The sequence below is a fragment of the Podarcis liolepis genome (assembly GCF_965112155.1).
Source record: "Podarcis liolepis genome assembly, chromosome: 6".
Lineage (NCBI taxonomy): Eukaryota > Metazoa > Chordata > Lepidosauria > Squamata > Lacertidae > Podarcis > Podarcis liolepis.
In genome coordinates, this window is record NC_139559.1 from 62,552,061 (window position 1) to 62,578,766 (window position 26,706).

Genomic DNA, 26,706 nt, shown 5'->3' on the forward strand with positions numbered 1-26,706 from the left:
GCTGACTGGGTTGCCCTAATTTGTATTTAAATTAGGGACTAATAACCAACTTCACAACCCTGTTGTGAGCAATAATGAGATATGAATATTTTACACAAAAAAGGGCTATGTGGCAATTAAATAGGAGGCAAGAAAGATAGAATAAGGTTTCAGGCAAAGGACTCCCAATGCTCCTCTCATCTTTAATTTGCATTTTTTTTACTAGATTGTGTAAAATAGGTTAGAGCATGGTGCTGATAATGCCAAGGTTGCAGGTTCGATCCCCATATGGGACAGCTGCATATCTCTGCATTGCAGAGGGTTGGACTAGATGACCCTCAGGGTCCCTTCCACCTCTATGATTCTTACTATTTCACGTAAATGTATCCTTATGTGCTTTTTAAGGATTTGGATATTGGACGTGTGTCGGGCAGCTGGAACTACAGCATGATTGTAGCTTTTCAAAAGCTCTTAAGAAGCCTCTTAAAACATGTCAATTAATTAATTAATCGTCAAGTTTTCCACATCCGTGAAGTATCAGAATGATCATCCTCTCTTCCGTCGTCTGCACAGAGATATGGCAGTAGCAAAACAGTCTGATGCTTTGAAAACAGGATGCTTCTACCTCCCCCTTAGTAAAGAATAACGGAAAGAGCAACAGTAGAGAAAGGAAGAAAGCATATAGACCCAGCATGATCCCAAGTGCAAGAGCTGTATAAACAGTGACCTATCTTCCTGACCTCTGCTATTGCTAAGTTCCTGGCCCTATGCCACTGAAGCCAAACTACGTCATTTGAGAATGATAGTGGGCATGGCACAGCTGTTGTAAGTGTGACTCGAATTTCCTGTCTCCTTCCTGACAGACGTAGTTTTGAAGTACAGCGTTGCAAAAACAGTAGACAAAGGGGGGGGGGGTTGACTGGTTTCTAGTGTAGTGCACTTATTCAAAAATGTTACCAAAATACGTTTCTTGATCATTTTGGCGATGGGAAAGAGAACCTTGGATGAATGTATCCTGTTTGTAAAATACTTGTAGTAAAAAAGAAGAAGCAAATGTTGCTGAAATGAATAATTACATTACTCAGGAATATGAGGAACTTATCCTCTGGTGTTCAACTGCGTGTGGCTCTGACATTCAGATGAAGAAGCGTAGAAAACAGTTCAGAAGGTCCCTGGAGGAGCAAACAGCAAAAAGTAGCAAAGCATTCACTGTGGCTGGGCATGTTCCCGTTTCATTAAGATGATACACAAATGTTGTGTTAATCCCATTCAGCTATAAAATACAAATTAGCATACTTCCTGCTGCTGTTGGCTCCTGGTTCATGATGTGTTTCTTGTGCAACTCTTTGTTTTGATGAAGTTTCCAATCCTATTTTTATTGGCATTACTTATTTGCATTTTAGAATCCTTTCCACACAAAATTCTTAGTGGCTGGTTATTATTAGGTGGAGCATATATGGAAGTGGTGGTTTTTAGAAATCTCATAAGGTAGCATGACATATATTTTAGGTATACAAGTGTACTTTATCGTTTCAACTAAAGTCACTCAGTGTGTAGAACTAGTGCTTCTTATGAATAAGGGTAATAATTTGAGATCTGAACGCTTCTGGATGGAACCTAAAACATTGCCTACTAAAAGGAGGAACCAAATAATGACCTGCCCAATACACTCAACCTGCTTTTCGTTATTAGAACAGACATCACTTTGTGTTTTTCCATGGCCTGTATAAAGCTGAGATAGAAATAAGTTGCACAGTATATTAAAAAAATCATAAATACTGCACTCAGTCAGGTCTTCAGGTATCCTAGGTATGCTTATAACCAATTTGCATAGCTTGTTGAATAAATTTAGCCTTTACCTAGATGATAATTTTGTATATCGTGTTTTGCTCATAGGCCTGGAGAACATGCATGTCTTCTTTCTACATTTATAGAATCATAATGTTTAAAGGTACTTCAGTAACTATATAAATCAGGAGTGGGGACCTTCAGCCTGGGGTCTAGATGTGGCCCTTCAGGCTTCTCTATCTGGCTCCCAGAACTCGCCCCAGACCACACCTCTCACTGGTTCTGCTTTGCAACCAGAGTGCTTTTGTGTCGTTGTGTGGCATCTGAATATAGACTGCATTTTTAATCAAGGCATATATTGGCTTATATCTTGATCAGGTTCCTAAATTAAAGAGAGAGTTTAAAGATTTTCAAAAGTTTCATGCCAGGCAAGAAGGCCAGCTGTTTAAAGAACACAGGCAATGTTTTCCTCCTAGACAAGGCCCCCCCCCCTTGATTTATAGCAGAAAACAATTCTCAAAGTCGTAAAAGCTGGAATTACAGACTGTGAGGACACTGACCCTACATGTTACAGAAGATAAACATAATTAGGAATGAGTAAATAGTAAAATAAAACCGTTAAACTTGAGCCACAGGACAAAAGGCCAAGAGCACATGGAAACAAAGCAACTGGCTGGAGAAGGGGGGGGGGGGAATGTAAACAGGGGAAGAGGCTTTTTTCCTATTTTATTTTGAGGCTGTAAACTGTTCCTTCCTTGTTACTTTTAGGAAGTTTATCCTTCTAAAAAGCTATCTATGATAATGTATGAAATATGCTGGCTTAAATGTAATTATGCAAAGGATCTAGAAAGAAAGAAATGTTAAATTCTTATTTCATAGAGTCATATTGCTGTAGGAGACCAGGGGGGCAGATGAGCCTAGCCCCCTGCCAGAAATGAGACGCCAATCGAGCACTCATGACAAATGGCTGTCAGGCCTTTGTTTAAAGACCTCCAAAAGGAGATATTTCATTGATGATGCATGAGAATATGAACCCAAGGTCTCTGACATCTGTTCAAGATAAAATTTTAAAATTATTAACCATCTGTTTTGGAGGGCAAGGAGGGCAAGAGGTGAGCTGGTAATTAAGATTCCTTGTTGAGACACATGTAAGATATATTACTACTTATTTGTCATTTATAGATGTAACAATATATAGCTCTTTGTGTTCCATATAAGGACAGGAGGATATGGGTATATCTTTTAAGATTGGTTATAGCAATCAGCCAATAGAAATTTCAATCAGGCTGATTGAACAGAGGCAGCCACAGGAGGAGCAAAGGGGGCTGGATTAAGGGAATATAAGTGCTGGCCATAATGGCAGGAGGCCAGGCCAGAGCTTGGTAACCATATACCACTGTGCCTCTCATTTATTTGTCTGACAAATAAATTATTTTAATTTCTCTGTTGCTGCGTTGAATATTTCATTCCAGCTAAGCGTTAACCACAAGCAGGGTGCTACAGTTGGAATGTGTCCTTCAATTCTGATAGCGCCTCTTGCTTCTCTGGATGGAGAACGGAGGTGTCTGTATGAGTGTGTGCAGAAACTACCCTCCTGTACAAAAGTAAAAAAAATGTTTTTGTTCCTCCACCATCTGTGGGGGTTGCCTAGAGGGTAGGTGGCCCTTGGGCTGCAAAAGGTTCCCCATGGCAGACCTGATCTAATCCAAACCCCTTCTGATACAGGAACTATCCCTGACAGGAAGCCATAGCTATCCCTGGAAAAAGAACTTCTAATGAAGGACAGTCTTCTCCCTTCTAAAATCACTGTCAAACTTGTCAGCTTCCCCAGAAAAACTGGGACCCTAACCCCCCCCCCCCTTTGAGAGCATGGTGGTCATTATGGGCACTTTGCTCTCTTGTGATTTCAGGTCAAGATCTCACCCTGCAAAAGCTTTTTTCCCCAAGTTCGTGATCTTACAGGCACCCCAAAACACGCATCTTTGGGCACCTTGCCTCTAAAATGCTGTTCCCTGATCCATGATTATCTAAACAGCTCATACCATCAAGAAGCTACTCCTGATTTTTAACGGAAATCCATGTGCTTGTAATTTGAACCCACTGGTTCAGGTTCTAACTTCTGGAACAGCAGAGACAAGAGTCATCTATGTGACACTCTTTCAGATGGTTAGAGATGGTAACCATGTTACTCCTAACAGTAGCTTCTCAAGGCTAAACATACCCAACTCCTTGGACCTTTCCTAATAGGACTTGGGTCTCCAGCCCCCCAGCCCCACCTTATGACTTCATTGCCTTTATTTATGGGCATGTGACTTGACTGAAGCGAGCCATGACCTTCACAAAGCACACCAGGATATGATCTTTCTGAATTACCTAAATGACCCCAAGGGGTATGTGTCCCTACATCACGTAGGCGCTTGCTGAAATGTTCCATTATGGCTCTATTCTGTCTTTTGTTAGCAATTTACATACTAGACTATTGTCTGTTATCTGTAAATGAAAATCTATTGGTGTAAACAAAACATTCACTGCACTATTTCAAAAGGGGTTTCAGTCACATAAAACACGCAGGGTCACGCCTCAGTTTTAGGAGGCTAAATAAACTAAACATGAGGACACTAATGTAAACTCTGGAGGTAACTGCTGGCTGCCTTCCAGCTGTCTATGTGCCTCATTGCACAATGTCCATATTGGGAAAGAAGGGGGTGTCTTATTATAAGTTTGCAAGCTCTAGATTTTGCTCACTTGGTACGTGATGGTTCCCTAAAGGTGTGTCAAACTGTTCCTGCTTTTCAGTTTACTGTAACTTCCTTTGTTTAATATACATTGCAAAATAGCCATAAGCCTCCCAAAGACTTAGCTGTTGGGCAGTCAGCTATAAAACCTACTGCTTTCATTCCCTTTGCTTTTTTAAAGTGGAGTTTAATAGCTGTAAATCAGGGAATTTTGCCTAGATTTATGACCTTTGGTTTGGCATTCCTTTCTCCTGATAGGCTACAGCTATTTGTCCTTGCCTAAGCAAATAGGAAAAGTTGCTACAGGAAAGAATGTTTAGACTAATCAGTCATTAGAGGTGCTCCATTATTATCAATAGATTTCGTAAATGAATCATAACCTTATAATAAATCTCATATACCCTGGAGCAATTTAGTGATTATAAGCGTTAAATAGCTAATTCTTTTTCTAGTAGCTTAAGTTATTACTAAACTCTTTGTGAGAGTTTATGGAGGTACTGAGAAACATTCCACCTGATAATAACTGATTTGGCTTACTTTGTTTTCAGTCAGGTTCTTCTAGCACAGAGGAAAGCAAACAGATTATTTTCTATAGCAAGGAGTGAGTTGTGCAAGTATTAGGTTTTTGGGCCTATTTAGGATGCACTGCCAAATTAGGGAGTTGCTGTTGGCATTGCTAAACATTTGTATAGCGCTAAAATAGACTAAATACTTTAAAAACTTATGTAAAATAAATAAATATAAATAATAGGACATAATAAGCTTTGTATCCAAAACTAGTCCTACTCATCGTAGACCCATTGGAATTAATAAACAGAAGTTAGCCATGACCATTAGCTCTCGTGGGCAAACTTCAAGAACTCACTGGGGTTTATTTACCTTTAATATCCTACCTAGAACTTGAGAGATTGCAGAATACCCAACTCTGATTTAGGGAGATGATGGTTGCCATAACAGAATACAGATGCAGCTTATGGCGTGCTAGCTGGTTTTTTGGGCTTAGTTAGCACTGAGGAACAGAGTTTTGGCTATTTTCCCTTGAAAATTTGGAAACTGAGCAGTTCCATTTCATATCCTTAACACTGGGTGACTTTGATTAATTGAAATCAACAATTAATAAAGGATTTTAATGTGCCATAACATTGTCTCAGGAATGCCAATGATCTTGCAAATGATCTTGCAAAACTGGCTCAATAAGCAATTGACTTGAAACCAAAATTTGTATAAGAAAGCTTGTTGGAGAGGAGTTAATGTGTTTATTTTGGACTGTCCTTCCTCTTTGTCCCCCACCCTTTTTTAAAAAAAGAAAATGTAACACTGCTGTGAGATAAATGGAAATTGATAATGAGGTTGATCATGAGGGAAATGTACATTTATTTATTTTTTATATTTTTGTTCTTCAGCCAAGATTCAAAACTAAATCTCTCTGTGATGTGCAGACATGTATCCTCTCACCTTTTCTAAATTGATGTTGATATCCTGTTTGGAACTGTATACAACTCATGTCCTTTGTTTGAGTTTGAGCATGGTGCCAAATAAAGAATTTAGTGGGATTAGCAAAAGTCTCTTTCCCCAAACATGGCACCAGACAATGCCAACTTCTCCCATGTTATCACTGATTGTGTTTCTTCCTCACCAGATTTGTTTTTTAAAAGCAAGACATGCATTTAAAGGCAGTTGCTAAAATAACAGAGGTTGTGTGTAGTTTTGCTTACTGTGAAACAAGAAGAGGGGAAAAAACTTTGACAAGATTCTCGATAAACCCTCATAATGTGAACTAAGCTGAAACACTGCTTAAAGGTTCCATCTGAATGCATTGCTATATCAAAGAGGGAAGAATAAAGTTTCCAAGAAGGACTTTGTTGTTTAGTCGTTTAGTCGTGTCTGACTCTTCGTGACCCCATTGACCAGAGCACGCCAGGCACTCCTGTCTTCCACTGCCTCCCGCAGTTTGGTCAGACTCATGTTGGTAGCTTCGAGAACACTGTCCAACCATCTTGTCCTCTGTCGTCCCCTTCTCCTTGTGCCCTCCATCTTTCCCAACATCAGGGTCTTTTCCAGGGAGTCTTCTCTTCTCATGAGGTGGCCAAAGTATTGGAGCCTCAGCTTCAGGATCTGTCCTTCCAGTGAGCACCAGGGCTGATTTCCTTCAGAATGGATAGGTTTGATCTTCTTGCAGTCCATGGGACTCTCAAGAGTCTCCTCCAGCACCATAATTCAAAAGCATCAATTCTTGGGTGATCAGCCTTCTTTATGGTCTAGCTCTCACTTCCATACATCACTACTGGGAAAACCATAGCTTTAACTATACGGATGTTTGTCGGCAAGGTGATTTCTCTGCTTTTTAAGATGCTGTCTAGGTTTGTCATTGCTTTTCTCCCGAGAAGCAGGCATCTTTTAATTTCATGACTGCTGTGCTGCTAGCCACTCCAGTATCCCTGCCAAGAAAACTCCATGGGCAAAACCAAGGAGGACTACAGGAACATTAAACAAAGTCGTAAGTTTGTCAATCCATCTGTCGGACTCATCTCCTAACTCTTCCTGCTGCCATATCCCTTAATGCTTAACATATTCAGAGTAAGGAAATTTGTGCCTGCATCTTTGTTGAATACAGATTTCACTTTTGATTTCGTCTGAATACCTTACAACTTGAATTAATCTAAAAATCCTATGCAGTTCTTTCCCATTCAAGCACTTCCATGCTTTCCCATGGAAAGAAGTATGAAGAAAAGTAAAAAAGGTTGTAATTTATCATGAAATTGACCGAAAGGGGTTAATTGAACATTCCATCATTCCATGTGTCCAGCATTGGTCCAGCATGCTGAAAGTCCTCATTCTTGGCACTGGCACTTATTTTAGAAAATTACAGGACTCGAAAGCATGAGGGAAAATCATCAAGTCCATCTACTGCCTTGAGACAGGTGGATTATGCCCAGTGTACTCTATATTAAATAGACCAAGAACTAGTTGCTGAGGTAATTATGTGGGATGTGAGCTCAGTAGCAAGAACTTTGTCAGTTCTAATAGTAAGTTCATGCAGTTGATGTGAGAGACATTGATAAACAAATTTACCCAGGATTATTAATAATATTTATTTATTTATTTATACCCCGCCCATCTAGCTGGGTTTCCCCAGCCGCTCTGGGTGGCTTCCAACAGAATTAAAAGCACAACAGAACATCAAACATTAAAAACTTCCCTAAACAGGGTTGCCTTCAGATGTCTTCTCAAAGTCAGATAGTTGTTTATTTTCTTGACATCTGGTGGGAGGGTGTTCCACAGGGCAGGCACCACTACTGAGAAGGCCCTCTGCCAGGTTCCCTATAACCTCACTTCTCACAGTGAGGGAACTGCCAGAAGGCCCTCGGCATTGGACCTCAGTCTTTCAAGGGATAGTCAGTGGATATAGTTGGCTCACTGGTCAAATTGCCATCTGTCTTTTGAGTAAAGAGAAGGAGATGACTAATTTATTACTGTAAATGTAAAACATCTACATTAATGCAAATCTGAAGTAGTACTTCCCAAAGCCTTTTAAAGAATTGTAAGTGCAGTGTTTTTAGAAACAACAAGAAAAGCAGGGACACCATCATACTTAGCAATTCTTACCATAGGCAAACCTATTAACTGAAGAATGACTCAATGTCTGGCACAGTTAATTAGCTCATAATTGTTTTTACAGTAGCCTGAAAACATGCATAACAGGAAAACTTCACAATCGGGATCTATTTTTCACAGCTTTACATTTGCATTGACCATTGTTAAAAGATAATGATAGAATGGGTTTTAAGCTTAATCATCTATTCAGATGTTCACAAAGTGTGATCTTGTAACTGATTATGTGTATGCAGTATCTTTATTTCACTGTCTTAATTAAAATAATACAATTTAATCTCACTCTACATGCGGGGGGAAATTATGAATACAAATTAAGTTGTGAAAGCTCACTGAAATATACAAACTGCTCTATTCATTCAACTTACCTAACCCAAAGTAGTTATAATTTTCTCTTGTTTATATGCAGTAGTTATTTTACATGTCACTTTTAGTAATTTAGATTTTTTAAAAAAAATATTTACAGAGGGCTACACTAGTATTCACGGATTTATTCAGGGAAATCAGTATTTTCTTACCCTGCAGGCACAATTGTGTTTCTATGCAGCATCTGACATCAGCCAGTGCTCCATATAAATGTTATAAAGGCTTGTTTGTATGGTGCATATTCAATGTGAATAAAACTCCATCTGAATTTGCTGACCAAGCAAGCAATTTATCTATATACCAGTTGCTTCAAAATGTCACTGGATTACATTTTGTTAAGCAGAGTCATAACTTATCAATGCCCTGTACGTTCCTCCCCGCCTTTCTCACGGAAATTCCACTGAGTGGCACAACATTTGGGCATGGCAAAAACCAAGAGAAAGTTAAGCAGCATATCTGAATGCAACTGACATCAGTGGACCCCTGTTCTCAATTCAGCACTTGCTCATTTGATCCAAATTAGATTTGGGCATGCCTAACCTCCAGTAGCATCCAGTTAAACTGGTGCTTCTTCAGATTGCCATTTAGGCTTGTGGGCTTTCTATAGGCATTTGGTTGGCCATTCTGAGGGTTTTTCCACACTTTTCTTCCCAGGCAGATGTCTGTGCTTTAATGCTCCATGTCTAAGCAGTTGTTGGTGAGGTGTGTTTTTTTGTCCCCATGAGCTTTAAAGAGCAAAAACCCGCTCTTTAAAGCTAAATCAGAGCAGACGTCAATTTGGGTTTGCTGCAAAGGGATGTTTGCTCCATTTAAATCGCAGGTCGTGCCTGAAAAAAACAGAGGAAAGTTAAGTTAGCATAAACCCTGAAAACAGAATGCTGAGCTAGATTGGTCTATGTTCTTGTCATGTTCATGATGACGGTTCTTGTCATGTTATTTGCACACACACTTACCTCCCATTGAACCTAATAGAGCTTACCTTTGAATAGACATACAAAGGATTTCACTGTTAATTGTACACATCCATCTGAAAGGAAGTATATTGTGAGTGAAGGAAGTTTGGACAATGAGTATGAGAGGAACTCTTTCTTAGACCCATGCAGTCTTCAGCCTGCTCTCATATAGGCCCTATTTAATTTATAGATGGCTGGCCTCTTCAAATGTCAGCAGAAAGGCAATTCTCCCCTGTAGACTGCTGGTCAGATTATATATATTATTTCCCCAACTGTAAGCAAATTTAAGAAAACCACTTCCTGTTCAAACTTCTTTATTAATATTGCAGAGCCATACCTTTGTGTTCAATATAAAATTAAATGTCTTAGATTATATTGATTTGGTTCTCAGAATAAAATCTTCCTTAACTGAAAGCCTGACGTTCTTTCGCTTTTGACTAAGTTGTTGGCGCACCAGTCCATTGATCTGAGTCCTAAATGAGATTCATGAGCTTGAAAGTCATTCCCCTGCGCCTACGTGGCTGGGATTCCTGACCTTCACAGGGAGCATCATTCACACCTTCTCTTGCCCATATCTTATGACATATTCCTGAGCAAACCCATCATGAGCCGGTCGGAGAGTGACGCACACCAGAAGCTGCCTCTGTCCATGTGACGCTTCTCCCAGAGCACCCACTTGGAAGCACACAATGCTGGCAGGCAATTTAAAAGGCTTCTTTTCACAGTCTGTAAAGGAAACGGTTCAGATGCGTTGTAGCTTATATTTAATTTCAGAGTTTCATAACTCTTTGTTGTTTGTACATAAACACCAGGATTGTGAGTTTTCTCTTCTAGCATTTCAGATTTTGGCTCCAAAATCCAAAGTATTCAATAACATATTTGCCATTCAAACCCAAAATGTAGAAAGTGAGGGCAGCTGAGTACTGTAGGAGTAGTAATAAACCGGAGTAGCTAAAAGCTCTGAACATTCTTTGACGGCCGATTCTCAGATTTGTTTTTTACTTGGACAAAACATGTATAGGTAGTATTGGCGGTGTGCTCTTCCTGCAATCTAAAAGACACAACATAGGCTGCTGTTAGCAAGGTTCATGTTGCCATTGAACTGGTTATACAACCTGTTCAGTTTTCCTGTTACTGCATATATAGCCCACTTGGGAAAATAAACTAAGCAGTCGCATAGAGGACTGAAGAGTATGTGTCTAACAGATGTTGTTCTGCTGCTGCTAGTTTTCAGTCTTAAGTTGACTATTTTGTTCTGGGGTCAAAATTATTCATGGCTTCTGAACAAATCCCTTAGTGCTTTCCATCACAACTTGGAGCTATTTCATTTTCACAGCAATCACTTCAGATCTGTGAACATCATAGAGTATTCTGGTGTGTGGAGGGGTGGGGGAATTCTGTTATGGTTATGGTTTATTGATCAGCTGGTGTGTGGTGAGTTCAAACCTGTAGGACCAGCTGTGCAACTGATTTCCCATGGGGAAGCCGATAGCATAGCTGATCCTTGCAGAAATCCACTGTGCTGTCCCAATGCTTGGGAAGCACTAAAAACAAGGCTGAGAAGAAAGGACATTGTGTGGTGCTTCCAAAATGCCCCAAAGCCAGCTGGCTCTCAGGCATTTGGGAAGCACTGCACAATGTGTTTTGCAAGCCCTGTGCTTAGCACTTCCAAAGCATCACCCATAGGGTTGACAAAGCCCCTTGTGCTACAGTTCCCAAGCACTCAACAACCAGGTGGCTGTGTAAAGCATTTTGGGAATCAGTGCGTGAAGCAGTTAGCAAGCCCACAATGATGTCGAATGATTGATATGTGGCATGTCTCATCTACCAGTCAAAGGTGGCCCTCAGGGTGGGGGCAGATAAGAATAAGGTTCATAAATGGTTTATTGGAAATCTTGTTTCTGCCTGTTAGGATGGAGAAAATCCTGTGCAACTTCTGTTTAGCAGTGGTGATTGGTCAGTCAATTCCAATGAATTGGTCAAGCTTTTTTAGTCCTGCAGAGTAGAGTTAGCAGAGGTCTCTACTTCTTGACAGCACGTTTATGTAGCTTGAATTCCAACACTAATCTTACCTTGTTGCAAGCAAACAAGGAGTTCTAAGAAATTATTTACATAATATCTGGGCATGGTGTACAATTTAAATTACTGGGCAGGCTGGTTCTTCATATGTGGTAAAGACTAAACAAGCAATTTATCTAAAGAATAGCTAAACACACCTGTATACTATTTTAAACATTTGATTTTTTTAAATAAAAAATCAAAACATGATCTATTGCCTGAAAGGAGAGTAAATAATATGTTTCTCTACCCAATAAGCTCCTTTCCAAGCCATTATTAGGATAAAAGGTTGACCCTAGGATCAGCATGGGGAGATGCTATTAAAATATTTGGATTGCCAAAACTTCCTATTTCAAAAGGATATCTCTTATTCCAAGCCATAAGAGATGCGGGAAATTGAATGGAATATCTATAGAACAGTCAACTTGGAACCAAGTGGGTCTCTTAATTTTGAAACTGTAATATGGCACTTATTGCTAAGCTACACTGCAATTTGCCAATATAGTCGTACCTTGGAAGTTGAATGGAATCCGTTCTGGACGTCCATTTGACTTCCAAAACATTCAAAAGCCAAATCGTGGCTTCTGATTGGCAGCAGGAAGCTCCTGCAGCCAATCGGAAGGTCCGTTGGATGTTCAGGTTCCAAAAGAACGTTTGCAAACTGGAACAATCACTTCCGGATTTGTGGCGTTTGGGAGCCAAAACATTCAAGTTCCAGGGTGTTTGGGATCCAGGGAATGGGATCGTAAATCTCTTGCATTGCCACAAGGAGTTAAAATAAGCAGGGAAAAGGAATAGACCTAGCTCTGCCCCACAGTTGCGAAATGCGTTTAGCTTGCTTCCAGGCCTTCATCCTGATTTGTGGCAGGGAAGTTATACCACATTGCATCAATCACAGCACTTTATGGTGGAGGTGTGGGGAGGGGTTTGTTGTGCAAGGGCTCAAAACCCACTTTAATTTTGTGACCTGAATTTGCCAGTTTGCCATTGAATGCCACCTACAAAACTGCAACAATCTGGAAGCACCCACTGTTACTATATAACCACTCAACCTCTCTTACGCATTAACTCCACTAACATGGGAATAAATAAAAGGGGAAGAGCTTGAAGTGAGAAGCAGCACTGATTGTGGGAACAGGGGCTCATCTGTGGCTACACTTAAAAAACAGTTTAAAGAACTATTTATGTGAATTTATGGAGCAGTGCCAACCTAGCAGTTTGAAAGCATGTCAAAGTGCAAGTAGATAAATAGGTACCACTCTGGCGAGAAGGTAAACGGTGTTTCCGTGCGCTGCTCTGGTTCGCCAGAAGCGGCTTAGTCATGCTGGCCACATGACCCGGAAGCTGTACGCCGGCTCCCTCGGCCAATAAAGCAAGATGAGCGCCGCAACCCCAGAGTCGGCCACAACTGGACCTATGGTCAGGGGTCCCTTTACCTTTAAAAGAAACAAATGTTACTGTTTTCTGTTGCTAAAGGTCGTATTGAATAAATCACTTTATGACTGAAGAAAGAATAATACTTCTAATGCAACTTCCATATAACAGACTATTCTTTATAGTTCATATGTATTCTATCATGATATAGATCATGACGTCATGATTCGGGTACCAAAAATGCTTAACAGCTTTTAAGAAGTAGATAAAAATATTTTTCTGGTCAAAGCTTTTGTAGCTTAGGTTTGAACCAATAAATAGCAGGATTTCTTTTGTCCAAAGGGACGGAGATTCTATATTACTAGACTTGCTTTACACACACACACACACACACACACACACACACACACACACACACACTTTAGATCTCAGGAATTAGCTTCCAATTTGCTTAAAGCACTCTTGGAATTCCTGTAGCAGGCCATGAGGGCTGCATGACAGTAATCTGAAGGGAAGCCTGTCTGTAAAGGAGGGTGGCTGTCATGTGGTGCTGTTGCCATAGTACCATGGTATTCTTTTGACCAGCTGTATATGAACTCTTGAAGAAAGGAATGAGATATGTGGGGTGGGGGTGGGGAAGAAAGCAGCTTTACATTATAAACCTACACTGGCTGCTAATTAAAAACAGAAATAATATGAAGCTCACCTTTATTTTTAGAATATCCCTGTTTCCTACAGTGGTCAGGGGAAGAGACAGAAGCGGTGCAAATGTGCTTTAAATGACAACAATCATTCAGTCTGATTTATTTCACTTTACTGAGTGCTTTTAGTGTGGATTCATATACTGACATAAGAAGAGGCAGCATTTGCATGCAGTGGTTCCTTTGCAGCCTGGGTTCGTAAAGGAAAACATGCATCACATTGGGCTTCTGAGTAACTTCTTTTAGGGAACAGGCTATGGAAATATCTTACATTTTGCTCTGCAGATATAGCTTTCTATGTTTGCTAAGAATTTCAGAAGTGAAAGCCGTCTGGTTTTCTTTGCATTGAAACATTAAAATATTTCTTAGCCAGATGCAAGCATATGTATCTTCTCTGTATATGTAAAGCAATACGAAATCATATTGGAATAGGTAGGGAAGAAAACAATTATAATTTTAAATCAGTGTCCTAAAGCTGTGTTTAAAAATCTCTGTGAGTGAAAGGGGATTTCCCATAATGGCAATGCAGTGATCTGGAGGAAGAGGAGGAACAGGAGGGGGGGGGCTGCTCGCCTTATTTTTCCTTGTTTAGATATGCACGGGGCTTCCTCCATTTTAATCTTTCTTTTGAAAAGATGGCTGTATAGCTAAATCCAGCAATGCCTACAAAAGCAGCCGTCCGTTCTTTTTCGCTCAGTTCAGCAAAGGAACACTAATTTGGAAACCCCCCTTCAGACAACTAAGCAACCAGGACTATTCATAATTCATAAGTGCTTTAAGGCAGCTTGCTGGAAACAGTTGGATTAGCTCTCCCTCCTCTGCGCAGCCCTTTTACATCATTTTTGTGTGTGTGTTTTGCCGACAAAGCCTCCAACAATACATTCTTTTCTGCAAAACTGGAATACAAACCTTGGTGTTGTCTTGGAGTAGCAAGTAGCCATTATTACAGGAATTGTTGACTTTTACCAATATTAATCTCACTGACCGGGAAATCCTTCTTCCTGAGGAGTTCCTCCCTCTGATCTGCAAAATTCTTCTATAAGAGATTTCTCTCTTTTGGCGTGCAAAGTCTTCCAAAAATGCCTGAGGCAAACTATTTGTTATCTGTATCTTGGGGTTATATCAAGGTGGGTTTAAAATAAAGAAAAGCAAATAATAATGTCCAGTTGTGTTATTTATATGTAAAGTATATATCAGAATCATATTTATTGCTATATAGCCTTAAACATGTTAGATGCTTGTACAGTAAGGTGTAATATTGCCATACAAACAGAATGTCATGAAAAATAGGAGCATCATTCTATGATCATTTACACAAAGTATATTTAAGTTGTATGCAACTTGATAATCCAGCCAAATGCCATATTAACATTTCATTTTTCCCCTGGCAAAAATTTCTATAAATTGATGTTGCTTTTGTATTGTATGTGGGACACTGCTAAATCGCTCATGATCAAGATTTAGAACAGGTTTATAACTTGTGAGACCAAAAACTGCTCTAAAATCGAGATAGCTTTCCAGAATTAGGTAAAATGTATCTGCCTTTTTAAAACGATATTTTTTAAAACTGACAGCACCATAACCTTAAATCGCACCATGTCGTCTAAAAATATTTCTTATATGTTTATAGTTTATCTATAAAGGCATTGCTGAATGATGCCATCTTTAAGTTAGTTGTTAATGTCCCATTTTATTTACTGTGCATGTATCGCTCAAAAAACCTGATGGTTTGGGTTTTCTTTTCTTCTAATTACCAATAGTTCAAGAGAATGTTGAACCGAGAACTGACACACCTTTCAGAAATGAGCCGATCGGGGAACCAAGTATCTGAATATATTTCAAACACTTTCCTGGGTAAGTTATTTAGCACCAAACCCATTCCATTCTGTGTGTAAGTTAGGTTTTAACAAGCATGGCCAGGCTCTGATGTGCATGCGGGGCTGTTCTTACAGGTGCAGTGATGCTTCAGTGATGTAGCTGCACTTAGTTAAACTATGGAGCTCACTCCCACAAGAGGCAGTGATGGTTACCAATCAAGTTGGCTTTGAAAGAGGATTAGACAAATTCACAGAGGAGAGGACTATGGAGGCAGTAACGCTACTGAACACCAGTTCCTGGAAACTATACAGGATGAGAAGAGTCCTCTTGTCCTCGAATCCTGCTTGCAACTTTCCCACAGGCATCTGGTTGGACAATGAGAGAACAGGGTGCTGGACTAGCTGGGCCCGTGGCCTCATCCAGCGGGCTCTTTTTATGTTTACAACCCCAACCCCTTCCTTTCCAACCCCAAACCCACTGCGCCGCCCAACAACCCATTTTAAGAACCTAGTGGACTTCTGCTTTGAGTATAGTCATTTGTTTCTCTCATTGAAAGGTTTTTTTTAGTGGACTCTAGGAATCAGTCTCCAATGCAATGAAAGGAGCTGTGGTCAGGCAGGGCGATCGTAGAAGCCCCAGTGCTGTGTAGGGATGAGCTTGAGCAAAGAAACTGGAGAAAGTGCTGTGGGGTGCACATTTCATGACATGTCTTGGGCAGCAGATGAAACCGCGGCGTATGAAGGGAACGTGATTTATTCCGTTACGCCACCTTTAAACAGAAGAAAAACCTAATTAGTAAAATCTAGAAGTATAAGAGCATACAGGTGCTATCGAGGGCAGAAGTTAATGTTGTAGGCCGTTGCTTAGCAACCATCCATACTCCCCAGGCTTGAAGTAATGGGGCTGAGAATGGTGCTTGCTTGTGTTACCCTTCTGGGGTGTTTGCTTGCCTGGGGCTATTCATCATGATGCATTATAAAGCTGAAAAGTTAGAGCAGCCATGTCAGCTAACTCTGTGGTTGGGCCTGAAGTGGTTGGCCCATTACACCAGGACAGCCCTACTTACCTGCTTTTATATGCTCTTCATCTGATTTCTGCTTTGACTATAGCCATTCTTTTTTCTTAAAGAAAGATTTTTAGTGATTTTTTCCTTCATTATATGGAGCAGTGACAAAGTATTTAAATACTAGTACCCTTCCACAACCAATACTTCCCCCCCCAAAAAAAAACTTCCAGGCTTCTCTCCCTTTGCCCAAATGCATCCAGTTTAAACTGGCCCATAATATGTAAGATCTGTTGCAGTTTTGTTTTGTTTGGTAGTGTTTAATAGTGACAATTTTTGTGTGGGGGTATTTGTTTCCCCAATTTTAAGCAGCCAGCAAACTTTCAGCGATAGTGTTAACCTATGGTTTTTCCAAAATAATGTTGGTAAATAGGCATTTTGACGCACGCACACACACAAAATTAATCTGAAAGTCCACATTTCACTTAGGATTGTGAACACACACACACAAATTATGACATTTTTAATGTTTTTACTCTTGTTTTACCACCAAGTAAAAATAACTTGTTTGTCTTCAGTGGATATTCTTAGGTGAACACTTTGACCTGCACAGTGAACACTTTGATCCACAATCTTTATCCAAGCACTGATAAAATGCACAAAATATCTATTGAACAAATAATGATGATATCACTGTGTTAAAATTGTCAGTGATATTGGTCCCTTTTTAAGGGCCTCTGCCATTAATGGCTCCTGTTGACTTCATCCATCACATAGCTCCACCTTTGGTTATTAATCATTAAAAATAATCTTAGCAACAGTAGTAGTTTTTGTCTTTATTTGTAACAGTATCCAAACATTAGATTTATAAATCCATTAAATTGTTTAAACTATTTTGAATAAGCAAGCAGTATAATATAAACATTGTACACAAGTGATATTAAAACAGATTGCTTCATAAACTTTGTAATTCATTTCTCTATATGTTCTTCACAGACAAACAGAATGATGTAGAGATTCCGTCTCCCACACAGAAGGATAGAGAGAAAAAGAAAAAGCAGCTCATGACACAGATCAGTGGTGTGAAAAAGCTAATGCATAGTTCAAGCTTGAATAATACTAGCATTTCAAGATTTGGTGTGAAAACAGAAAAGGAAGACCATCTAGCCAAGGTGAGTGCAGTTAACTTATCGTTATTTTAGTCTTTTGGTGTAAGATACCACTTGCTACCAATGGAGAGAGAGATTTTGATCAGCTGCTTAATATAGTATATAACACCAGTATTCAAACGTGTATTCTGATTATATCAGAAAGGTATTCTCTTATGTAGTTTAAGAATTTACCATTACAGGGTCTAGTTTTGACTCACTACTCCCTAGCACATAATTGGTGCTGGCATGGTAGCAAAAAATAGTTAAATACAGTCATACATTGGAAGTCAAACAGAATCTGTTCCGGAAGTCCGTTCAACTGCCAAAACGTTCGGAAACCAAAGCACGGCTTCTGATTGGAAGCCACAAAAGCCCCGTTAGATCTTCGGCTTCCAAAAACAGTTCGCAAACTGGAACGATCACTTCTGGGTTTGCGGCGTTTGGGAGCTAAAACGTTCGAGAACTAAGCTGTTCGAAAATCAAGGTTCGACTTTATGTTCAAATATGTAGCTGCAATTTAGAAAGAGATGTTCTTCCTTGTTCCTTTTACATGATATATAATGTTCTTTCGATAACTATCTTATTAGTGTTTGAGAGAGAGAGAGAGAGAGAGAGTTTTGAGTTTATAAATATAGCTATAGACTACTTACAGGCTTGCCTTTATTACATTCGTGTTGTATATCCATTATTTTTTGTTTAATATTGATTGTTTTCTCCCCCTCTAGGAGCTGGAGGATCTGAATAAGTGGGGTCTGAACATATTTAACGTTGCAAGATATTCACACAGTAGACCTCTCACCTGCATTATGTACGCTATTTTTCAGGTTCGTAATTTCACTGGTTATATATTGCTTCAGATGGTTGCATTTAAAGGCAGCAACAACAAACAGTCCCATCCCATCCACCCCCATGATGAAGCCTTCAGGTCTGCATCACCTTATAACCTTCTGCAATTTAAATTACCTTGAAACAGGAGAGAGATCTGCTAAAGACATTCAAGATCTCATCAGATACCTTCATAGCTTACATGATGACTTTGGAAGACCACTACCATTCCGATGTGGCCTACCACAACAGTCTCCATGCGGCTGATGTAGCCCAGTCAACACATGTCCTCCTGTCCACCCCAGCCTTGGATGTGAGTAGCTCCCCAGCTGCAGTGAGAAATACTCATATTGCAATAGTGAATTTGTTTCGCAGGTTAATTATTTATTTACAACAGTTCTTTGTTTTATTTTAATTCCTGTTTATTTGTAGTTGCTTTCACCCTTCTGGGATTCTACAGCTGTTCCCATATGCTCTGGCATTCTTGGTAGTTGCACAATTAAGCTGATTTCCATACCACTAATGGAGAACCTGTGGCACTCCAGGTGTTGGGCTTCACCTTCCATCACCCCAGTCAGCATGACCACTGGCCAGTGATGGTTGGGAATTGTAGTCCAGCAACATCTGGAGGGCTTGGGTATATAGTTAGTAAGATTAATTTAGACCAGGCTTCCTCAACCTCAGCCCTCCAGGTGTTTTGGCCTACAACTCCCATGATCCCTAGCTAGCAGGACCAGTGGTCAGGGATGATGGGAATTGTAGTCTCAAAACATCTGGAGGACGGAGGTTGAAGAAGCCTGATTCAGACCTAGATTTCTAAGATGGAACTTCTCAGCAATACTCTGATATCAAATTTTTATTTTTTACATGGAGAAACTTAATACTGAATGCAGTAGATTTATATCTGTGCAGTTACATTACCTGTAGTAGGTATACAGGGTCTATTGTGCCCAGAAGAATGTGTCAGAATGAAGGGAAAGTAGCAAGTGGTCCTAAAAGTTTTAAACTGTTTGTGTCATTTTAATAACGTGTGACTAAAACAGTCTAGTCCTACTTTAAGAAATGCCTATGATTTGGTTTCTGTTGATGTCTGTGTGCGTGGTTAATGAGTTCAAAATTATGATCTATCTATTGCTCATTTTTGCCTTAGGCTGTCTTCACTGATCTGGAAATTCTTGCAGCCATTTTTGCAGCAGCAATTCATGATGTGGATCACCCTGGTGTCTCCAACCAGTTTCTTATTAATACAAGTGAGTCCTATGTTTATTACACACACACACACACACACACACACACACACACACACACACACAAATTATCACCAATTTGGGCAGTTATACTTCATGAAACTTATTTACTAATTAGATCTTTTTTAAAAAAACAATCATGTAATAAATATAATACATTCATTTTAAATCAGGAAGCCTTGAATATACTGAAAATGAATTTCCTTAGGAAATAATTAGTTACGTTATCTGTTTTTTTGTGGGTTTTTTGGTCAGATTCTGAGCTTGCTCTGATGTACAATGATGAGTCAGTCTTGGAAAATCACCACCTTGCTGTGGGTTTTAAGCTGCTACAAGAAGAACATTGTGACATCTTCCAGAACTTGACCAAGAAGCAACGTCAAACTCTCAGGAAAATGGTGATAGACATGGTAAGGATTTGGTATCCCACCCCCTGAAAATTTCCTACTGCTCATTTTTCTAATGTATGCAACCGAAATTCAGGTTTCTACTTCCTTGCATTTACAACAATTATTTTTCTTTTCATATAGGTCTTGGCCACAGATATGTCCAAACACATGTCCCTACTGGCAGACCTAAAGACTATGGTGGAAACTAAAAAAGTGACAAGTTCCGGAGTTTTGCTTCTAGATAACTACACAGACAGAATACAGGTGTGTACAGGAGCTTCTGTTTTCTCTTTTAAAAAGGCATACCGCTTACTGTGACTTCCTTTAGGGATCAAAACAGAAAACATAACAAGTTATATTCTTGGCTTACTGTGGAGAAGGTGTGTCCAGAAGCTGATAGTTTGCTCTGCTGTGCATCAAAGGACTTCTAGCACAAGGCATTGCACTGTTGTTCTGGTGGAAAAAGCCAGCCTATTTTCAGGTAGTTGGGCGGGGGGCGGGTCGGGGGGTGGATAACTTTCTAAGGCGAGGCCATAAGGCCACCTGCAGCTTTAGCATGGCATAGTAATGGCTATGGAAGTGACTTGCACCAAAGGGGGTAGTAAGAGGAAACCTGGTGGGACAAACGTTGACTATATGCTACTGTAGATGTTGCAACGCAAAATTTCCCCTGTGCTTGCAACTGCAGTTGGAAACATGACTGAGCTGATAAGCACACTGACATTTGCGCACGTAAACTATATAATCATATAAACCTCTCCACAAGATAGGAATTTGGTGGTTTGTGGTTTCCTACATTCTTCAAACCCACTTGGAGAAGACAGGATCCCACAGTCATAAGGAGTATAATCAGTTCGGTGATCATTTGGTCATTTGCCAAGTGTTGTGCAATCTGAAAGTTCCTTCTTCACATGCTTATGGCTTCCAAGGATTAAGACTTGTCATGGGTGGCTAAGAATACTGAAAGAAGAAGTTGATTCCAAAAAAAGACAGGGACTCTATCCTAATAGTTTACCTGCTTTTTCCACTTTGATGATGATACACCTAGAAACAACCATTTTAGAATATTCCTAGAAATTTCTGTGACTTGAAAAAAATATTTTTAAATGAGGGTACTTATTTTACCCTTATCTTGATGAAATATTTGTCCTACAGTTCCTCAGTGCTTCAGATTATCTATCACAATAGATATGCCAGAAGTGGCAATGCACAGTGCCCCATGACAAACCCATTGTTCTTCATTTCTAAGTTTCTCCCAGTTGGCACAGAATTCCCATTTCTAAATAAGCATTACATAAATATGAAAGAAAAATATCCCTTCACAGAATCTCCTACATTAAACCTGTGGCCCTCCTGATGTCACTAGATTCCCAATCACCATCATCCACCGCTATTGGTCATGCTAACCTGGACTGGTGGGACCTGGACTCTGACAGCATTGTGGGAGGGGGACAGGTTCCCCATTCCTTCTGTAAAAATTCCCTTTCATGCAGACTAGAGCTCAGCCTCCATAGCTCAGAGTATTACCTTTAAGACTTTCAAGTTGTCCTCCATTGCTGCTAAGTTCTTTTCACACTAGCAACTGAGAGCTACAACAGTTATATAACATATTCCAGCTTCTTGGAAGTAAGTAGGGTGGAAAGAAACATGACTAGACGGACATTCGGATATCTATTATGCTTGGAAAAACAAAGGGCCAGCTAGATGCCAGTCTTGGCAGGCACTGTCTGTGAACCTGCATAAATCAGGGTCACAAATTCTGAATCAGACTCATGAGTTTGACAGCTCAGGTGCTACAGAACCACTTTTCATTTGATTTATTTCCTCCAAGGAGCTCAAGCTGGTAAATGTAGTTTTGTCTTCCATTTTATCCTCACAGCAACTATGTGAAGTAGATTATATGGCATGCCATATTACGTCTTCTATAAAGATCAGGAAAAAACCTGAAGTGACACTTTTTAGACTAACTGAGGGAGGTTAGGCTGAGAGATAGTTCATCCCATGGCTGAGACAGAATTTGAAATTGGGTACCTCAGTCTCACTACTATACTAACACTCTGTAGGATTTGCTGACACCCAGATGAACCAGGGACCTTTAGATCTTCACTCTAACTCTCTCCCAACTGATCTTGAATCAGATTCAAGATATGAGAGTCTGGATACATTTCTTTCTTCCACACTTGTATCTTTAAGGCACAAGCAGCGTAAAGTAATTTGGAATGCAACTCTAAGCTAAAGGATAGGTAATAATAATAGATAATAGTAACTTTTATTTGTATCCCACCCTCCCCTGCCGGAGCTGGGCTCAGAGCAGCTAACATCATATAAAACACAAAATACATAAAAACAAACAAACAATGGATTAAAATGCATCCCAAAATTAATTCAAATAAATTAAAATTAGACTGGAAAAATGGCCATCCTCAAGTTAAAATTGAGAACGGTTAATACTCGCCAGGACCAACTATTTCCACTGATATTATAAGGACCTGTGAGCAGGCTGGGAAACCTCCTTCGTACTTGTTCATACAAAGAGAAAATGAGTCAGACTGAACCCTGGCCAAAGGCCTGGCGGAACAGTTCTGTCTTGCAGGCCCTGCGAAAAGATGTCAAATCTCGCAGGGCCCTGGTCTCTTCTGAGAGAGTGTTCCACCAGGGCCGGGGCCACGACCGAAAAGGCCCTGGCTCTGGTCGAGGTCCATCTAATCTCCCTGGGGCTCGGGATCTTCAGGGTGTTGTTATTTGTATACTGTAAGGTCCTCCGTGGGGCTTACCAGGAGAGGCAGTCCCGTAGGTACGAGGGTCCTAGGTCGTATAGGCCTTTAAAGGTTAAAACCAGCACCTTAAACCTGATCCTGTACTCCACCGGGAACCAGTGCAGCTGGTATAAGCAAATGTTTGTCCTGCTCTGTGGTGTGGTGAGCCAAGGCCCAACCAGGATCTAAGAAAAGGAGATGTTCAGGCAAGACACAAGGCAGAGCTCTGAAGTCACTCCAGCAAGGAATAAACTGAGCCCTTATATAGCAGCAGCAACTAAAGCCTTACTGGTAGCCCTGCCTGCACTGCAAGGGGCTGCTTTACTTAAAAGAACCAAGCCTTCCCCAATACTGCAGTGGAGCAGAGAAGCCTCAGGTCATCTGCTGTAAAGTCCTCCACGTCCAAGAATGGCAGTGCCGCATCCTTGGGTTGGAGAGGCAATGGTCCCACGGCACTTTGGGGGCTGGTCCTGCATTCCCCATCCCTTCAGGTTTGGAATTCTTGCCTCCATGACCCATGAAACAGGACTCCTAGTCCCTGATTGAGTCCCACTTCTGGGGTTTAGGTTTAGTTTTAGTTTAGCTTTGCACTTGCGTATTCAGGAGAGTGTTAGTGCAGCTTGCACAGACCGAAATTATTGCTCATCATGCATATCCACAGTTAATTAGGGTGATATAACATGACCTCTCACCAAATAATCCACATCTTGACTTAGTAAAAATTTATTTTAATGTTCTCTTTTTATAAAATACTCCAAAATAAGGGCATTTTTTGTGATCAAAATGTTCTTCTTTTAATGTGAAATTGTACAGGATGTGCCAGCAAGTAGAGAATGAAATGTTTTTCTATTCTGCCTGATTATGTGAGCCTTCATATTAATGCAGGTTATGCAATTACAGGTTCTCCGAAATATGGTCCATTGTGCTGATTTAAGTAATCCCACAAAATCCCTTGAACTCTATCGACAGTGGACAGACAGAATCATGGAGGAATTTTTCCAGCAGGGGGACAAAGAACGGGAGAGAGGAATGGAAATCAGCCCAATGTGTGACAAGCACACAGCTTCTGTAGAGAAGTCACAGGTATTTGACTTTACTTTACCTCCCCACCACACACATTTTCAGTTGGGGTTTTGCCATGAGTGTAAGCATTTTTTAAGGTGGGGTGGATGTCCCCCCCCTCACCAATTCTGTGTTATTTGCATTTACTGGTAATTCCAGAAGGTTTCTTTTTGTATCTGGTGCTGAACACAGATTGATTCCAAATATCTAGATGTCTCTGAAACCTTTGCGGACTTAGCAAAAAAATATTCTACTGTCAGCTATGAATGTCTCCATTGTGTGAGGGATATAATCATTCCTTTTTATATTCCCGATTCTAGTTGCAAATGCTTGAGAACCATTTTGGGGTAATGACTATATCGGGGTAGCCAATACAGTGTTCTCCGTATGTTGTTAGGCTGAAATTCCCATCAGTCCCAGCCAGCATGACCAATGGTCAGAAAAGATGGGAGCGGTAATTAAACAACAATTGAAGGGCACCACATTGGCTATGCCTGGGCTTGAGCAGTGGAACTTAAACTGTAGGGACTGAATGCTCACTAGGTTATCTTTGGCTGGTCTATCTCACTGTCACTGGCTAACCTACCTCACAGGATAAAAATAGCAGAAATTGTGAGGATAAAATGGATGGGAAGTTGTATGCTGCCCTTAATTCCTTGGGAGAAAATCAAGTTGAAAAAAACCTAATAATAATAATAATGGAAAAGATAGCACAAAAAGATTAAACAATGTCCTTTACAATCCCAAAACAGGTAAAACAAAGTCTATGCATTTTCCTGGTTCAAGTTGTCTGCTAAGAGAATAAACTTTCAACTTAGTGTTAAAAAAGTTGAAACATTTCTAGTGGCGTTTCTTTATGGCTATGAAGAACCCCACCTTCTAATAACCAGGCAAAGCTATTTAACTTAAAGGTCTCTCCTGAGCATACTCTGCAGGAAGTTTTCGTCACCTTTTGGCTTAAGCTGTCTCAATGGTTACAATGGAATTATAACGGCTCATTTAACATCCTGTTGTGTCTGAAGAAGGCAAATGTGATTTCCAAACCAAACATCCTAGGACTGCGATGGGCTCCTTGGAGAGCTGTTTTCCTGCTCTGTAAAGTTGCCGTCCAGCAGCTTTTGGAATTAAGTGACAAACTTTGGCCAGGCGGAAGACGATAGCTTTTATGGCCATTCAGTTTTCTCTCTTCTGCACTTCCTGTTGTCAAGCAACTTAGAACTAGCTCAGTTCAGAGCTTACTCATCAGACAAAACGTGAAGGCATCATTCTTTCCCCACAATGACACACCATTTCCACAGAACATTACTGTATCCCCACACTGAGTGCAAGGGGCTGGGTGAAAGAGCAGTTGCCTCCTTTCTCTTTCCTGGTGGAGGAGAATATAAATATGAAAGGGAAACATCATCCACCCCTCTGCTTCTGTCCAAAGATACAGTGCATTGTGAAAAGTATGTTATTTTTTTTTTTATAAAATTTTTATTGATTTTACAACATTTTTAAGAAAAACAAACAAACACTAAAAGTGACAAACATACACGTATAGTTTCAAACATATTTTCATAAACCTCTTTTCTTGGACTTCCCCATACCCCCCCTCTCTGCATCCCAATGTCCATAATTCAACTAGCAACTCCCAATTGTTACTTTCCAATCTCTATCATCTTAGTCCTCTTTTATAGTCTAGCCTTGTGTCCCTGTACCCTTTTGCTTCTGGAAACCACAACATTTTAGCATTCATTAAGTTTATAGTAGTCCTTAAGATAGCTTTTAAATTTTTTCCACTCTTCTTCCACCGTCTCTTTTCGTTGGTCACGGATTCTGCCTGTCATCTCGGCCAGTGTCATATAGTCCATCACTTTCATCTGCCATTCTTCCACAGTGGGTAAATCTTGTGTCTTCCAATACTTTGCGATGAGTATTCTTGCTGCTGTTGTGGCATACATGAAAAAAGTTCTATCTTTCTTTGTCACCAATTGGCCGACAATGCCCAAGAGAAAGGCCTCTGGTTTTTTAGGAAAGGTACATTTAAGTACCTTTTTCATTTCATTGTAGATCATTTCCCAGAAGGCCTTAATCTTCGGGCATGTCCACCAAAGGTGATAGAAGGTACCTTCAGTCTCTTTACACTTCCAGCATTTATTATCGGGCAAATGATAGATTTTTGCCAGCTTGACTGGGGTCATGTACCACCTGTATACCATTTTCATAATGTTTTCCTTTAAGGCATTACATGCCGTAAATTTAATACCGGTGTTCCATAACCATTCCCAGTCAGCTGACATAATGTTATGTCCAACATCCTGAGCCCACTTAATCATAGCCGATTTAACTGTTTCATCCTGTGTGTTCCATTTCAACAACAAGTTGTACATTCTAGATAAATTCTTAGTATTGGGTTCTAACAGTTCGGTTTCTAATTTTGATTTTTCCACCTGGAAACCGATTTTCCTGTCCTGTTTAAAAAATTCCATTATTTGACGATATTGGAACCAATTTTCTACTTTATGCTTCAATTTCTCCTGACTTTGTAGTTTGAACTTATCTCCATCCTGTTCTAAAATTTCCCAATACTTCGGCCATCCGACCTCCATATTGAGTTTCTTCACCGCTTTAGCCTCCACTGGTGACACCCATCTAGGGGTTTTATTTTCCAATAGATCTTTATATCTTATCCAAACATTAAACAATGCTTTTCTAACAATATGATTTTTAAAGGCACTGTTAACTTTATCATACCAAAGATATGCATGCCAACCAAAAGCATTATTGAAACCTTCCAGATCCAAGATGTCCGTGTTCTCGAGGAGCATCCATTCTTTCAGCCAGCAAAAAGCTGCTGCCTCATAGTACAATTTTAGGTCCGGCAGGGCAAAACCCCCTCTTTCTTTA

The 26,706-nt window shown here is 40.1% G+C and overlaps 1 protein-coding gene and 1 long non-coding RNA gene across 10 annotated transcripts in view; one reads left to right on the forward strand and one right to left on the reverse strand.

Annotated features, from left to right (window-relative positions):
- Positions 1–26,706, forward strand: part of PDE4B (phosphodiesterase 4B) — a 266,609-nt gene that overhangs the window by 233,096 nt on the left and 6,807 nt on the right. For 8 of the 9 annotated variants that reach the window (XM_083510505.1, XM_083510506.1, XM_083510507.1 and 5 more), the window contains 8 exons: positions 15,327–15,420; positions 17,384–17,559; positions 18,264–18,362; positions 18,512–18,676; positions 19,514–19,613; positions 19,866–20,020; positions 20,141–20,263; positions 23,656–23,838. In XM_083510505.1, the coding sequence (XP_083366631.1) occupies positions 15,327–15,420; positions 17,384–17,559; positions 18,264–18,362; positions 18,512–18,676; positions 19,514–19,613; positions 19,866–20,020; positions 20,141–20,263; positions 23,656–23,838 (1,095 nt within the window). Of the gene's footprint in view, positions 1–14,516; positions 14,694–15,326; positions 15,421–17,383; positions 17,560–18,263; positions 18,363–18,511; positions 18,677–19,513; positions 19,614–19,865; positions 20,021–20,140; positions 20,264–23,655; positions 23,839–26,706 lie in introns of those variants that run through there. The other variant, XM_083510513.1, reaches the window with a different exon arrangement.
- On the reverse strand, positions 7,290–14,069 carry LOC310710119. Its single transcript, XR_014527820.1, has 3 exons — positions 12,748–14,069; positions 9,460–11,428; positions 7,290–9,307 (listed from the first exon to the last, which is right to left on the reverse strand). It is a non-coding gene; the product is annotated as an uncharacterized lncRNA (long non-coding RNA).